Source organism: Zingiber officinale, chromosome 7B (assembly GCF_018446385.1).
Source record: "Zingiber officinale cultivar Zhangliang chromosome 7B, Zo_v1.1, whole genome shotgun sequence".
NCBI classification, from domain to species: domain Eukaryota; kingdom Viridiplantae; phylum Streptophyta; class Magnoliopsida; order Zingiberales; family Zingiberaceae; genus Zingiber; species Zingiber officinale.
This window is the reverse complement of record NC_055999.1, coordinates 25,912,927-25,929,651: the sequence shown is the minus strand read 5'-3', so window position 1 is coordinate 25,929,651 and position 16,725 is coordinate 25,912,927. Positions and strand designations below refer to the sequence as shown.

The 16,725-nt window shown below is 34.1% G+C and overlaps 1 protein-coding gene across 2 annotated transcripts; it reads right to left on the bottom strand.

The window, feature by feature from the left end:
• Nucleotides 1–1,384: 1,384 nt before the first annotated feature.
• Nucleotides 1,385–11,184, bottom strand: LOC122005589. 2 transcript variants are annotated; one of them, XM_042560681.1, is made up of 9 exons: nucleotides 10,999–11,184; nucleotides 9,807–9,858; nucleotides 7,960–8,033; nucleotides 7,057–7,143; nucleotides 4,100–4,243; nucleotides 3,375–3,426; nucleotides 2,610–2,683; nucleotides 1,763–1,876; nucleotides 1,385–1,644 (listed from the first exon to the last, which is right to left on the bottom strand). In XM_042560681.1, the coding sequence occupies exons 1-9, from the start codon at nucleotides 11,124–11,126 to the stop codon at nucleotides 1,632–1,634; spliced, it is 738 nt and encodes a 245-aa protein (XP_042416615.1). In that variant the 5' UTR covers nucleotides 11,127–11,184; the 3' UTR covers nucleotides 1,385–1,631. The 2 variants fall into 2 exon arrangements, with proteins under 2 accessions (XP_042416615.1, XP_042416616.1); XM_042560682.1 differs by having other exon boundaries at nucleotides 1,742–1,876; nucleotides 10,999–11,183.
• Between the last annotated feature and the right edge of the window lie 5,541 nt (nucleotides 11,185–16,725).

Sequence of the window (16,725 nt, the reverse complement as noted above, 5' to 3'; positions counted from 1 at the left end):
CAAAGGGCGATCCGATTCTATGCTCGAGCGAGAAACCTATAACGACAAGCAAACACACATGAAAACTAGTGATGAGATCAAAGAATCTTAACAGATATAATAGAGTTAGCTAACATTGCTAGGATACATGAATTCTTGAAACCAATGCAATTAACAATCTCTCCATTTCAGATCTCAAAACTTAAGTAACTTTCTTGAAACTCGGAGAAAGCATCCAATTTGCAGTTATCATATTGAAGTAGGTCAAATCTAACCATTGTTAGATACAGCACCCAAGAGGAGCTGGACCACCCTAATTATTGCTTTTAAAAATGGCTTCAAGTACAAAGGATGGCTCAGGACAATGAAGTTAATTTTCACTAGGGTCTACAGTATTTTAATGAATGGTGGCACCTAAAAAGTTGAAATGTTTTCAACTATCAACATCAAGGAAGTCAACTGTCATTTGTGTTTTTTAACAAATAAAGTACACAATCATCTAACTTAGGTCAACATAATGAGGTGGAAATAGGAGAAACTAGATTGAGTCAAAACACAACCACTCTAATATTCTTATGCTTCAATATTTTCCTGCTAAAGTCTAACTCTTTGACGATGATAGATCCAGATTGATACTGTAAGTTGTAGTAATTTGCTGCATTCACACAATGGAGGAATTGTGTATGCAGAGAATTGAATACTTCTGAACAACACTGAAACAAAAATACAATAGAAACTTCTCTAAGAAGTCGAGCTAATTCCAGCTAACATGGAGAGTTTGAAAATAAGAGATGATCAGACTCGCACATTAAGCAGGTTATTTGTAGGTGGAAAATTTGATACTTATACAAGAAAACAAAATATTGTATAAGGTAGATGATTTTGTGGGGTGCCTCAGAAGATATGTCAAAGTGCACTATTTCCTCTTGTTGAGTCAGGATTCGTTTTATGAATTATTTTAATAGTATTATAGTATAGTATCTTACATCAATGATGGTACAAAATTAATTAACAATTGAATTGACATGAATAATAGAAGTTTTTCTTGACATTAAAAGGTGACTTTGATACCACATGGCCGGGTTAGTCGCCGTCTATTCCAACATTATCCTCATTCTACATATCGATCTAACAGCATGTCAAAGTACACCTTAAGTATTGTCAACTTTGTGATACCACATAGTTGACTTTCAAATGAAGCTAAGTCCGGCATGATTCTCTTCATTCCCCATTCATATGTAAAACCTATATCATTTTACATGTGAATTATAACATATCTTATGAGACGATTCATGAATCATCTGACTCGACTACTATGAATTTATTGACTATGTTTATTAAAAAAATAGTCAAGGCTTTTGGCACTGAACTAATAGTTCGATTCATATTGCTCTCATAACAGCAGTGAGTAAAAAGTGCACATACATATACAAAGGATTATGCAGCCATAGAGAAGTTATCCTTGAAGTTTTTATCGAAACATTGATCAATACAGGATGATGAATGCTACTACAGCTTATGATCTCATATTTAATGAAAAGAAGATAAATGTTAAACACGAGATTTAGTATGCACAGAGAACCTTAATTATGCAAGAATATGTTTACAGTTTTGCAACAGCACCTGAAATGGTGGAATCCAGTAAGATGTGGCTATTCTTTGTACCTGTAAAGATGTAGATAGATATAGCCGAAGATGGCGCCAAGCAGTTTTATCAGCAAATCACAAATTTAAATGAAGAAAAACAATTTAAGTAACCTACCTAGAGGCATTTGAACATTACTTTGAGGATGATGTACTTCCAAGTTTGGCTTGAGTGTCAGATAAAACCTTGTACATTGGTTCTTGCAAGGAGAGCCGAAAAAGTTGAATGGCGATATAAGCACACGTTGTGATGCTGGAGACAATAATCGATATTAGTGATGCATGTTGAGAACTAAAATACTTGCAAATACAGTCATTTGGGAAGTGAATTCCTTGCCCTGACACTGAAAATCTAAAAGCAGAAAGTTTCCTTTGGTCTCTCTCTAGCACTCACGTCTTCACTCCAAATTAAGTTGTCTAGTTAAAAAAAAATTATGATCTCCAATCCATTCCATCTTACATATTTCATGTGTACAAAAAAAAAAATTGAAGACGACAATTTTAAATAAGAACTGTGATTGTAGACTCTGCAAATAAAGATGCAACCATACAACAATTTTAGGCATTATTTGGACAATTTATTTTGGCTATTCAGCATGCCAATAGTCCTGCATGGAATGGTATTGCAAACCGTGCATCGGAATCCCTTGCATATCAATAAAAAAAAGAATGAAGGTCCATCATGGAGTCGCTATGGATTGATACCGAAATGATCACCTCCTATAGGTATATTCCGTGAAAAAAGTAAATTTAGATGGAATACATGTAGAAAATGAGCAACACAAATCCGATCAAGTTCAACAAATCTTAAAGCTGCTCTAGAGCTGAACATGCAATGAATCAACTTTCTATGTTTCTTTCGACCCTTAGGTCCCTGGCAACACCTTGATGTGGTTTAGGCAGTAGGATTGTAAGTTCTGGTGTTTATTCCAAGAAATCAAGCAATGGAAACGTAATATATGCTTCTTTTGTACCATATAAGTTACCTGCCAAAGCAAATCAATAAGCAAATCCAAATAAATGCAGATATCCATGTTGGCTCCTTATGAACAACCCATACCTGTACAAAAACTTAGATCAGTTTTGGTTATTCGATTTAAACCAACAAGAAAGCTCCATGTACTATTTGATTAACACATGCTCACGAATAATGTGATATACTAATAGAGTTAGATCTTTCCAAACATATTAGACAAAGAGCTATTTAGACGTGTCTCTCTTGCTCATTATGCAATCTAAATCAGAGAAGCATGACTATCAAATATAGAACAATGTAGTTGTTGCAGGTGGTTGGAGTAAAGAATCAGTAAGCTCTTATTTATGACTCTTTGAGTAGGCATGTCAAATCAATTCAACTAGGAGAACAGGGCATTGCTACCACCATCCAATTTGACTGAATCCTATGAATGAGTTGAAGAAACAACCACAACCAACATACTAAGAAGCTTTGAAAATTTTCATTAGCACAATCAGTACCCAAGGATCATGTGGCCAACTATATTGTACAACTATGAACCAAGAAAATAAAGCAAAAATAATCAGTGTATTGCGAGGCAGGTCAAAGTAATAACTTCAAGAGATGAATTATCTTATGACCATGATAAACTCCCCTATAATGGATCTAGAAATGGTCCCAAAGATCAACAATGAAAAATCTGAATCATGGATGAAAACTTTAAGCATAGATAGCTCCATCCAAATGCAAACTGATTGGTACAAATACCATGAAAATTCATAGATGGCATACTTACTGATATAACAAGGACATTAATGTAGAAGTCAATTAAGGTAGCAGCCATCCACCTGTGCACATTTTAAGATGAATATCAGTTTAAAAGTTAACACTCGGCTAAGTCTCTTAGTTTTATGCGAAAACATAAGAAAAGCCAACCAACACTTTATCTAAGGATTAATATGACTCGACTAGAAAAGGGCAGTTCAGTGCATGAAGCTCCCGCCAAGGCGGGGTCCTAGGGAAGGGTATATTGTACGCAGCCTTATCCTGCTTTGCAAGATGCTATTTCCAAGACTTGAATCCGTGACCTCTGGGTCACACGACAACAACTTTACCTAGTTTATCAAAAGTTAAATGTTGAATTTTTAGTGTCATCCTTGTTTGTGTCAATTATTTAAACAAAATATCCCTGGTCTATCCGGGAAATATATTGGGAAAATGTAGAAACCAACTTATTTATTTTAATTTATTAATACTTACTTCTAAGTTTTGAGAATTTCATGAGTATACATAATATGGCGGAGAATCTAGACAAGGCAAAGGGAGAAAGGGACAATCAAGTTCATCCTTCCTATGTTTCATAATCTTAGAAATGAATTTAACCTGTAAAGATCAAAGAGAGATACTCTCCAGCATTGCATTTGCATGTAATAACATATCCTTCTTGAAAGTATACAAATTTTCTTGACCATAATAAAATGCTAATCAAATTTAAATTAAGCAAAAGATAATAATACTCACGGTGTCAACAAGTCCATTCGAAAAGGAAGTCCATCTGTTGCTACAGTATAAACAACAACTGCTAACACAAATACACCCAAGGTGCTAAAAACAACTCTCCCAAGAATAATAGATGAGCATTTTGCATGACAGTCATGATCCTCCCTGAAAGCAATCAGAGATAACATCATATAAAAGTATGAAAAAAACAATGAAGGGAAACGAGGTGTCAAGAGAAAACATTGCTTTTAGTTCATTATGTTACCACCATACTTATGCTTAAAATTGAACCTAGGTAGTGGATCCGAGAACACTGGCCGCTAGGATGGGCCGCCATGTGCATTTCCCCGATTTATTCAGGTGGCGAAAATTTCCGTGGGGCCAGGCCGGTCACCCACAGGATTAGTCGAGCCAAAGGCTTGGATATCTAGTGTCAACTAAAAAAAAAATTAAACTGCCTATGATGCAATAGTGAACAAGGACTTCTCCCATCCTAATTCTGTTGGAATTTTACAACATTTCTGAAATGAAAATATATAAGCATGTAAAGTAAGGGCGGATTATGTTTCCTAACAATCTACCCATATAATCCATGCTAGCACTGCTATCCTCTGCTAGTCACACTCCTTCACAAGTTAATCAGATGAATAATTATTTATATTCACAATTTGGACTATAGAACTAGTAATTGTGGGATAAAAAAAACACCTTTTCAAAGATTAGGCAATTTAGGTTTCACAAATAGTTTTGATTGAAAATCATCAAAACCACCCCTTTAAGATGAGACTTTATTATTTGCATGGGTTCCAAAACTTTCACAGGTGCAAGCCTCTATCATTAACTACTTCTAAATAAATTTAGAGATCCTTCAATACGGGGCAAAAACACATTGTCAAATAAGTATTATATATTTCCGTTTATGAATAAGCATTTGATACAAACATCATTACATGGAGATAAATTTGGCAGCACATAGTAAATACATAAAAAACCATGCATGGCTTGCTGAGGCTTCGCTCCTAGATCAGAACGTACGGTTTCAGTATCATATCGTGTCGTGCCGATACAATTTTGGTATTTTTTTTATTATATATAGTAATTGTTAGATAAATATGTTTATTATATATAATTTAAAAATAAGTCGCATATTGATTTTATATAAGTTCTCAATTATTAAACAACTTAATATTGTTATAAAAAATAATTAAATATAGTTTTCTTTAAATAAAATTGATCTATCAATAACTCGAATTAAAATTAATATATCATAATTATATAAATTAACTATTTATTCATTTAATTAATTATTGATTTAAATAATATATATTTAAAATAGTAAAAAATATATCAGAATATTAATTAAATAGTAAAAAATACCAATAACAAAAAAAGTATCAGAATATAAATCTGATTTATTAGAATTTTTAAATAAAATTTAAAACAGTAAAAAAAGAATTTTCATAATATCAATTAATAAAATTTATTAATTTTGTTTAATTTTAAATATATTTTTTATATATTTTATTGGGATAATTTAATTAGGATTTATAAAAATCTATTCGAAATATCACACTTTAGTTGAGAATTATTTGAATTAATTAAATCTTTTTCGGTAACAGCAATGCAAAGCGCGCCTGTCATGCCCCGGGGGTATAGTTCCCGGTACCCCACTCGGTGACAATATAATAACAGCGCCGATCCTACGAGGGGGAGCCAGAAGCGTCCTGTGACACTTTTGGAAGCGTGGAGGCCTCCAACAATCGACTCTCATGCGCGATTCTATCGCGATGACGCATGGATGATGCATGAGAAATTTATGCCCATGCCATGCCGGTTTCACTCCTGCACCAGAACGGTAAATACCTCTCGTTTCGGGCGGCACGACATGACATTTCAAACACTAGGCTTGCCATAGTTTGATATTAGTGAATCATCCTAGTGGACGACAATAAATGATCTTTGTGATAATAATATGCATAGGCTATGATCAGATAGGAGATAATGTAAATAGTTGAATTTCATAAGTTTTATTTTTTCCTTTGCCTACTTCTAGAGACACTTGTGTTTGTATGTTCTATGATTTAATTAATTTTCTCTAAGTGGATTTGTTTCTCATCAAACCTATCTCCTACTCAAAGTATTATAAATATTATTAGCAAATTTGATGTCATTAATGATAACATATACATTTAGTAAATTAGTTAAAACAAATAAAACGGAATTAAATCGCTGGAACAATTTCATGAAAATTCTCACCATTTTTTTCTTTCAATTTCAGCAAATACAGTTTTTATATTTTTCAAAGAACTATTTCTATAAGAAAAATATGAAATTGAGATACTAAACCTAGCCTAACATTCTCCTTAAGGCTTTGACTACTATGTAGTTATGCATTTATTAACCAGTGGCTTATAATTGAATATAAATGATTTATCCATCATCTACAAGTTCACCAAGCAGACCACAATCATCCAAAATCAGCACAATGTGGCCACACAGGATTGACAAAGAATATTGATGGGGCACTGAATAGGAAGGCAACTAATATTAATTCATCCTCTCTTGGCATAACATCCTGACAAACATATATCATTTTTAGTGGGATGTTGTTACTAGTGAGTGAATAACATTTGTACTTGTTTGTGTATTAAACCTAGAAAAATACACTTTTGAGCATAAGGCCAAAGTTTCCTTATCCAATTCCCAGGGATATAGTCATGAAGAAAGCATACATGCCTAAAAATTTTCAAGGGAATTACATGCAAGATGGAACTTGAGTGTCTAAAGGTGTAGAAATCCTGATACAGGAGCACCCTAATCAGATATTTGTTTGTGACTTGTGCTAATAAAAATCTTAGCACAATTATGAATTCTTGCAATACCTTCATGTTGATCTAGAGTTACAAGCATGCTGTTGATGACACAACTAGAGAATCTTTGTGAACTTGTATGTGAAATTAATGTTAATAATGTGATACCTCAACAAAAGTTGTCTCAGAGAAATTTTTGGATCTTGAGATGAAATATTGAACAGCTTCAGGGTAATATAAGCACAAGTAGCCACACTGGAATTCAAATAAAAAAGACTAGCTGTTAGCTCATGAAGATTTGACTTGCTACAAAATACTCACAGGACCAAAAATGTTGCTTGAATAATCATATAAAGGGAAAAAGGACTATCTAAATTACAACGTTCCAAATCAAGAATCTTGAGAAAAAATAGTATAAAATTCAAGGTAGGCTTTGTGGTCAACACCCTTACGGGAAAGACAAGACATAAATGACCATAAGCATACTTCGCTAAGTCCAATAGTCTTAACGAAAAAGAATATGCATATTTGGTGCATTTTGACACAGTTTGATTCTATAGTAAAATAATAATAATAATAATGATAGAGAAAATGAAGAACATAAACATCATATCGGCACGATTAAGCATGAGGCCATCACTTAGTCTAGAACAAAACAAGATTTATATCCAACAATTGGATCGGAAAAATGAACATCGTTGAGCTATATGAAAGCCCGTATCATTTGTAATACCTAGATTACTTGATCATTTTGATCTCTTTGATTATGTTAATTAAGATTATCCTTGATCTCCTACTCCTCACATCCACCATTAACTTTAGGAATAATAACATGGAAAAGCCTAAATTATACACTTCATAATGAAAAAGAAAGTGCCCAGTGAAATTTTCTCACGCAAATAATTGCCTTGAATGTCCTCAAGAGAAAATCATATATCAATATCAAAACACAGGAACAGAATATTCCATTACGATAGTAAGGATATGATTTAAAAGATATGCTAAAAATCAAATAGATAAGATGTACTAATTTCACTCTAGAACTTAATAGTAATTCCATTACTATAGTACCTGCCAAAACATACTAAAAGAACCACCCACATAAGTGCTTTTATCCAAGTTGATTCTTTGTAGACAACCCAAACCTGACATGACATTAAGGTGGCAACAATAATGCAAAAGTGAACAGCCTTGAATTTAATGATATACTGTTGCTGATAACAGAGGCATCAAAAATTTAAATTAGATACCATTGTAATTTTAATCTCTTACTAGCAGTCTTACCTATTTACTTGGGCAGATGAATAGGCAGGAAGACGAAAGAGGGAAGGGGAAGGAATTAAGCCCAAATAAACAAACAATTAGGTAATTAATGTGTGAACATGGTTAAGTACTAAAATGTGTAATCAATAAATTTCATAAATGATATAATCTAATTTTAGAAGTTATTCTAGTTTTAAAAAAATTCTTTCTGCATGATAGGGATGAATGCATATACTGCCATTGACCTAATTCAAAATAATTTGCATTAGGACACTATTTCTTGAAGACAAGTCATCAGGACCACTTGATGCGACAGTAGACTAAGAGTATCAATACTATATTTATCAGTTGTACTGAATTGAATACTTATCATGCCACTTTGAGACTATGTCTATTCCAAGATGATACAGAGAAGATATTTCAAGTAGCAAGCTCTATGATGCTCTAACTATTCTTCCTTTGTCACTGAAATGTATGGACCAAACACAAGGTAGAATAGACTGATATGCCCTGTCAAACTTCCATTTTCTATTTGTATATGCCCAACCAACATTTGTGCAGACAAAACAAAGAATGGCAGCACCAGCAGCAGAAAAACAATCCAAAGGTGGAAATAAGAGAAACAATTGGAAGACAAGAAAATAACAATAAAATGTAGAAGTATTCCGTTATAATATTTTGGTTGTGAACCATATAATTTATTTTGATACAGATCACTTGTATTAACATAGCCCAAATTGGAGCAGATCATATGCCACACCCATGTTTGAGCAATGTAGACTATTATTAAAATGTTCTGATATGGGAGACTGATAGTATCATGAAGATCAAAAAGCCCATTGCAATGATAGGAACGTTGCATAATAATTATCCAAAAAGGCCAAGAAGATAAATAAATAGGGAAGAGCACTATCCTGATAATAATAAAAAAAACACTATAATAAAAAACATAAACTATGGTATGCTTATGTTCTCAATTTTTATGCAAGAGTTCAAGAATGCAGCAAGTACAACCATGGCCAACATATGCATTTGATTTTTCACATTTGATTTTCAAATTTGGTAGTTTGGCTAACACCTATAAATAAGGACTTGGAATCACAGCTTTCCCTAAGTTTTTAGCACCAGAAATATCTTTTGAATGTTAGTTTGCAAATAATATTATATTTAACCAATATGTGTAATTCATCTTGTCCTTAATACTATGCAACTTTCTACACCTTGGGGTCTATGTTATTATGGTTTGGATGAAAAAAATATGACTAGCACAGCTATTTTTAAAATTTTTACACATGACCAATAGGAATATTGAGGATACCCTGGAGTGTTGGTGTCCAACTGTTGGTATCAACAAAAGTCCGGACATGGTAAACGAAGAGTCTTAAGTATCAAAAAGTTTAGACTCTAGATTTAGAAACAAGTCTAACTTCCAACTCAAAAAACAACAATGGACTAGATCAGCATCAATTCAAATCGTGGTATGCTTTGCTAAGAATATTTCTGCTAAGAAAATTTAAAATCATGAATCACCAACAAATGATAGGCCAAGAAACAAAAGGGTAGACAACCCAAATTTAAATGGAAAGGGATGCTTTGCAATTAGGAGGAAAAACAGTGAACTAATATAATCTAGATCTTCAAGTTATTGTACTTACTGCTATAGCAACAACATTGACATAGAAGTCTATCAAAGTTGCAATCATCCACCTAAAGCCAGAGAAAGAAGCACATGTCAAGTTTATTGGTGAAATAACAAAATACTAGCGGTGCTTGATACCAGATCAAAAGTAGGTTCTAAGAATAAATCATATGCATTTCATTACACCACTAAATTACTGGTGAAATTATTTTCACTCAATAACTCATATGGACTTCATAAGCAAGTAAACCACTAACTTATTGGTCAAACGGTCAGCACTTAGAATAACTATATAGATTTCATAAGTAAACCACTAAATTATTGGTCAAACTATCAGCCATTAGAATAACTATATATACTTCATAAATAAGTAAACCACTAAGTTTCAGGTGAAATTTTTTGCACTCCATGGAAATGTCTACTACAATTATTATCAAGTAAGTAGCTTTGTATGTAGTTGTTAAGACGGAGAGAAAGCTTCATTTCCAATCATCACCAAGCCATGCTGGTCGCAACTATTTGGGGGTGACTAATTAATAATCATGCTAATCCAAATTAATTAACATGAAAAATTGCAATCAAACTGTTATCTTGGTTGTGTGAATCACTCCAAAAAAATTAGAACATTCCTATTCTTGATTTATAACTTAACTGACTCACAAAACTTTCCATAGAACCACCAATCAGAGATCGCCTAAACTCCTACCAGCCAATTTAGTAAACTTCTAGCTAGTTCATTTATTCTCAAACATCCTCGATCTTATTTCTCTCCCAATCTAGTGGGATAAGGCTTGGTTTATTGTTGTATCCTCAATCTTATTTCTCCGCCTCAATCACTCACCCAAACAGATCCACTCAAAGTCAAAAATATGTTTTCCAAATCATCATGTATGCCAACATTACACTTCACAATGTTAGTGACTCAATCACATCAATTCAACACAAGATCCTTAATATCCACTCAGGTTTCAAATCTTCTTATCGCTCATACAGACTAAGCAGTGCTGGTAGTTCCAGTCCTCTGGCGATGAGTGGATTTAGTCAGATTCAAAAGTTTTCCATCGGTTAGTAAAAGATAGAGCATCCAACGTTCATACTTCTACAAAGACCGATAAAGAATTCCCTGTATCATTCACATCATACTTCAGAAATACCACTAGTACCTCCAAGAAACATCTCTAAACAATAGAGGTCCCAAGATAACTTACGGTGTCAAGAGCTCGACTCGAAAAGGCGAACCATCAGTCACCGTAGTGTAGACGAGGGTAGCCAACATGAAACATCCCAATGCACAAAACACAACTTTGTAGGCTATCAAGCTCGGAGATTCCGCCATGATCGTCTCTGCTAGACAAATGTCGAAAAGCTTCCGCCTTTATGATTCTTAATGTCAAGAAGGGAAGGGAAGTAAAACAAGAACACGAAAGATCAGAATGTGAAGGAGAACGCTACACGTCATTCCGAGAAAGGAGCGAGAATCGCAACCACACAAAACCCAAAAAGTAACCCGCAAAGTATAATAGAGTATTCTTACCTTCAAAACACCACATCCGACATCGGAATGGGAAACTCGAATAAGCTGCCGCCGGCAACCATCGCGACAGGGCGGACGACCCAACCTCGCGTGCGGCCACCGCCTCTCACGAGGGGGCATCACCCGCACCGCCCCTCTCCGCCAATCACAGGAATGTTGCGGCCCTCATTTCTACTCTCTTCAGTGCAACAGCAGCCAGCCACCGCCATGTACAAGTCGCCGCCAGCCGCCGGCTTTTTCTTCAGCCAAGGCTCCGCCGCTCCTCCCTCTTCTGAACGGCTCACCTGACGTCTTCCCGCTTCTATTTGACCACCTCTGAGCAGCCACAGATGACAGAACTCTAATTACCAGCATTGTGAGCATACAGAAACAAGCAAGAGTGATAACATATAGAAGAAGAATAAAGCAACTAATCAGTTACCAAAACTCTGTTTACTCAGTAGCGTGAGCATAGACTGTACGAGTTCTTAACACAAATTTTTTCATTTACATATCATAAAAAATAATCTATAAATAATTTTTTATGAATTATTTTAAACTATTTTTTATTCATCTAAAACTGAATGCAAGCAAATTTCTTTACTTGACGTAAAAATTTTACAAGTTCACAGTCCAAAAGAGTTGATTTCACGTTGGATATTTTCAAGCGTATGCGATGCTCAAATTACTAGTGACATAGAGTTGTTGGGCCCGTGCAGATTTCTTCAGGTGGAATGTGCAAAACATTCGTACTAGATCATCCATCTCTAATATTAATCGGACAGTGAGGTACGATTCTAAGCTGATGTATTTAATTTTTTTTTATTATTAAATGAGGACGTGTAATTGAAGGATGTTAAATTTCTAAATTATTTATTGTGAGTATTTTTGAATTTACTCTAATAATAAATAAAAAAATCTACAGGACTAAACCGGACCGATCATTACCTAACTAGTCAATAAAATTAACCGAATTTATCATAATAAAAAAGAAAGATTGAATATCTGGATTAATCCTAAAAAAATTAATTAGGCCACAAATAACTTGTAATAGCTGGTCAGACCTCAAATCGCTTAAAATCCTAAAGACATTTTTTTCCTTCTCTTTCCTCTCTATTTTTTTATCCATTTTATTGAACTGCTTACATGACTTCATTAATATCAAAATCACACACATCTCAAGTACTAAAACGACGATTTACCAAACTGCATACTTAGGGGGCGTTTGGTTCATTCCTAGGAATAGGAATTGGAATGAGAATCATTGTATTGTGGAATGGGAATGGGTATGAGCATGGATATCACTCTTAAAAGCAATGTTTGGTTAATTGCATATTTTCTATCGGAATAAATCAAAATTTCCTTTTTTACCCTTAAAGGAAAATAAGAGAAAAAATTATATATGAGAGAAAGATGAATGTGAGAGAAAATATGATGAAAGAGAATGATGAGAGAGAAAGTATGATGAAAGAGAAAGTGTGATGCCAATGAATGAAGAGAGAGAAAGTGTGATGAAAAAAAATGAGAAAAGAGAGTGTGATAAGAGATAGCATGATAAGAGAAGATGAGAGAGAAAATATGATGTGAGAGAAAGTATGATGGGTGAGGATGAAGAGAGAGAAAATGTAATGAGAAAAAATGAGGAGAGAGAGTGTGATGAGAGAGATTGAGGAGAGAGAAAGTACGGTGAGAGAGAAAGTATGATGAGAGAGAAAGTGTGTTGAGGAAAAAAAGGAGGGAGTGTGACAAGAGAGATTGAGGAGAGAGAAAATATGATGAGAGTGAAAGTGTGATAAGAAAAAAAGAGAAAAGAGAGTGTGATGGGAGAGATTGAGGAGTGAGAAAGTATGATGAGAGAGAAAGTATGATGAGAAAAAAAAGAAGGAAGAGAGTGTGATGGAAGAGATTAAGGAGAGAGAAAGTATGATGAGAGAGAAAGTGTAATGAGAAAGAAAGAGTGTGATAAGAGAGATTAAGGAGAGAGAAAGTGTGTGATAAAATGACGAGAAAGAAAATATGATGAGAGAGAAAATATGATGAGAGAGAACAAGGAGAGAGAAGTGATACAAAAGAAAAAATAAATAAATATATTTTGATATTTGATATTAAGGGAGAAAATTTTAATTTTAGGTCAAGGGTATTTTTGGAATAAGGAAATATTTTGATTGATGAAAATGGGGTAATGGCTCATTAAAGGAGAGGTACATGGGAATGAGCTATTACCCAATTTCAAGGATTCATTCCCTTATTTGTATTCCTATTCCCATAATCCAAACATTAACAATGACAATCAATTATTCTCATTTTCATTCCCCACTCCTATTCCTCTAAACCAAACGCCCCCTTAGTTTTGTGTTTTCTCTAAATTGCTTAGGCATTTTGGTAACGTCCAAATCACATAAATTCTCTTATATTAAATTCCTATTTTACCCTTCCTAAGCGAAAAAAGACCTTTTCGAATCATTCTCAGAGAAAATGACCTATGTCTGAATCAAAGCGGCGGCAGGCGAACAACACAGGTAAATTTTTGGGGAATGGTGCAAGTAATTTTTCAGTGAACGTTGATCCTCTATTGTGTAAAAAAGTCGAACGGAGAGGGAGGTGATAAACATTGGGCTGGTGAGAAATATTTTTCGACGAATAGTACAGCTTCTTATAATAGAAAACGTGGAATGGAGCATAGGTAAAAATCATTCGTCCAGTGGAGTATCATTTTCCTTGAATTTTATAAGTTATTGTACACGGAAAAAGAAAAGGTGATAGGAGAAAACCTAACAAATGTAGCTCCAGTGTAGGTTCTTCTCTGGTGAACAATGCAGTGTATAACTCCGACGATTTTCATGAGGTAGTTACTCCCGACCACATGGCTCCCTCATAACCATGAAGTTGAAAGCGATAAAACCTAGCTTCAAGCAATGACTTTTATAGTTATTTGTTATTGAATTAGAGAAAGGTTGAAGGGAGGTGGAAGCAGGTTGAAGGGAGGTGGAAGTAGGTTGCGAGCTTTAAATAATTCAAGCAGTTGTTAAATACTTAGAACCATGCTTCCAGAGATATTGTAAACCTGGTTAGGTGATGGTAGCATCTCAAATTACTCTTACCATTATTATAGGCCAAGAAATTTTCATTATATATTTGTTTAATAATTATTTTTGTCATTGTAGAAAAAACAATCATTGCAGGAATGATAGTTGATATATTGTAGTGTGGATAAAGTTTTATGCTCTAATCAATTTTGTGAACATGTAAGTGTTATTCTACTAATATATAAATAAATTAATATCATGTATAGATTAACATTATATGGAACCTTAGCAACTTGGTTTAGAAAATTGCTGGTTATCTTGTGTTCTTAATGCTATGCATATGGACTTTAATGTCTTCCCTTATACTCTTGAGAGTTTAATTTATAATAACCCTAAATCAATCCATAAAAAGTATGGTTACGAGATTAAAGTTGCTTGTATGTGAAATTTTAAAATTTAAAATGGGCCACTACAAATTTAGGAACATGTGATGATCTATTGTCTTCTTTCACAAGGTTAGTATGTTATAAAAATATTCACATATTTAATAGAAGTGATTGTTAGTTACGGTTGCATCAATGCAAGGATACATTTTTTTTGATGAAGTTGTGTTATGTAAGATGGAATTGATTGATTTAAAAAAAGAAGGCTGACTCGATGATGTTACACCAAGCATAAATACCAGTGGTAGTAAAATGACATTTTCTACTTTTGCTAGTGTTGTGGTGAGTAATGGAGATAGTATGAATTGTATATACAATTTGAGAGAAGCTGTTAGTATTGATGATGTTGTAGGCCATAGTTATTTGGAAGAATTGTTTGAATATACGTAGACTCAACAAGAAAAATACAATATTAGAATGCTAGCAGAAAATGAAAGAGATGCCTACAAGGATGAATTTATAGCGAATGATATAAACTATTCAATAAATCCGACAGTCATAATCATAGTTTGTAGAATCGCGATCCTACACAGGATCGATTTAGGGTCAGGATCGGATCGGTCAGGATCGGATCGTAGAATCGTACGATCCTACCAAAAACCCTTAAAATTTTATCATACATGATTAATAATTAGAAAAAATATCTAAAAAACTCATTTACATATAAATAAATAACTAATTTTGTATATATATGCAATTATTTACACTCAACACATCAAATTACATTACTACATGTACAAATTTAAATTAACTTGTAATTCAACTATCATTCTCACATAGTAATAATATTTATATTTTCATATCATAAAATGAAAGAATATAAAATATCTATTAACACAATAATAATAACACATACAATGTCAAAAATATTTCCTTGATTTATAAGATAATTCAATTTAAATGTCAACAAAGCATCTAACGTATATAACATAAGCTATTGAATCCTTTGATTCAAATATGAATGCCGGAAATAATCTTCTAAAGACTGGTTGATGTCACACAATACTAGACAATAGGTATCCAAAAACTTATTATTTTGAGAAAAATAAATGACAAAATATTATTGATAAAAAACTAACTCAAAAATAATTAAACACATATTTAAATAATTTAAAACTCTAATAAGATGAAAAAAAGATAATTGTTAAGGAAAAACTTTGAAATTTATTAAAGATCTCTGAACGAGCTTTAATTTGATATATTATAGGCCCCGTGGTTCAATCCGAGTCAAAAGTTATGACCTCTCAATGTTTGGATCGATGATCGCGGCTAGCAAATTCTTTCGTTTCTTCCTACGATTAGGGTTAGTGCAGCGGAAATAACTAAATAGAAACGCAAAGGAAAAAGACAAACCTCAAACTCGATCGATGTAACAAGGTTCGGAGATGAAACTCCTACTCCTCGGCGTGTCCGTAAGGTGGACGAAGCCTATCAATCCGTCGGTGGATGAGTCCCCGGAAACCCGGCTAATAATCACTCCTTCTGGGTGGAGAAACCTCGCCACAATGTCTTGCAACAGCAAGATAAACAGGAGTACAAGAATACAGCAAGAAACTAAGTACAATACAAAGATGTAATAACCCTAGCTTGCCTTCTTGTCGACTGGATGAAGCAGCAGCTTCAAGCGACGCCTACAACAAGAGGAACCCAGTCGAAGAAGTCGAGGAAGCTCACGCGAAGCTTCGGAAGCGAGCTTAACAAAGCTCTAGCACAGCACTTGCAGAAGCAAGAAGAAGATCAAGAAGAAGCGTAAGGAAGCTGTAGAAGCCCTCAACCCTCTTTTATACCGCGAAGAAGAAGATAGAAGACTAGTCGCGAGCCAACGATTAGGTGGACCGATCGTAACATCTCGATCGGTTCAAGAAGACCCCGATCGTCCCGGGACCGATCAGGCTTCCTCTGACGGTCCGAGGACCGATCAGCATGCTTTTCTCCCGAACTTCGCCTTCGATC

Coding starts and splice junctions, on each gene's coding strand:
- LOC122005589 (XM_042560681.1), bottom strand. CDS start 11,126: ATGGCGGAATCTCCGAGCTTGATAGCCTACAAAGTTGTGTTTTGTGCA. Junction 7,144..7,959: donor CTTTTAGTATGTTTTGGCAG/GTACTATAGTAA, acceptor TTTGAATTCCAG/TGTGGCTACTTGTGCTTATA. Junction 4,244..7,056: donor CTGAGACAACTTTTGTTGAG/GTATCACATTAT, acceptor GATTGCTTTCAG/GGAGGATCATGACTGTCATG.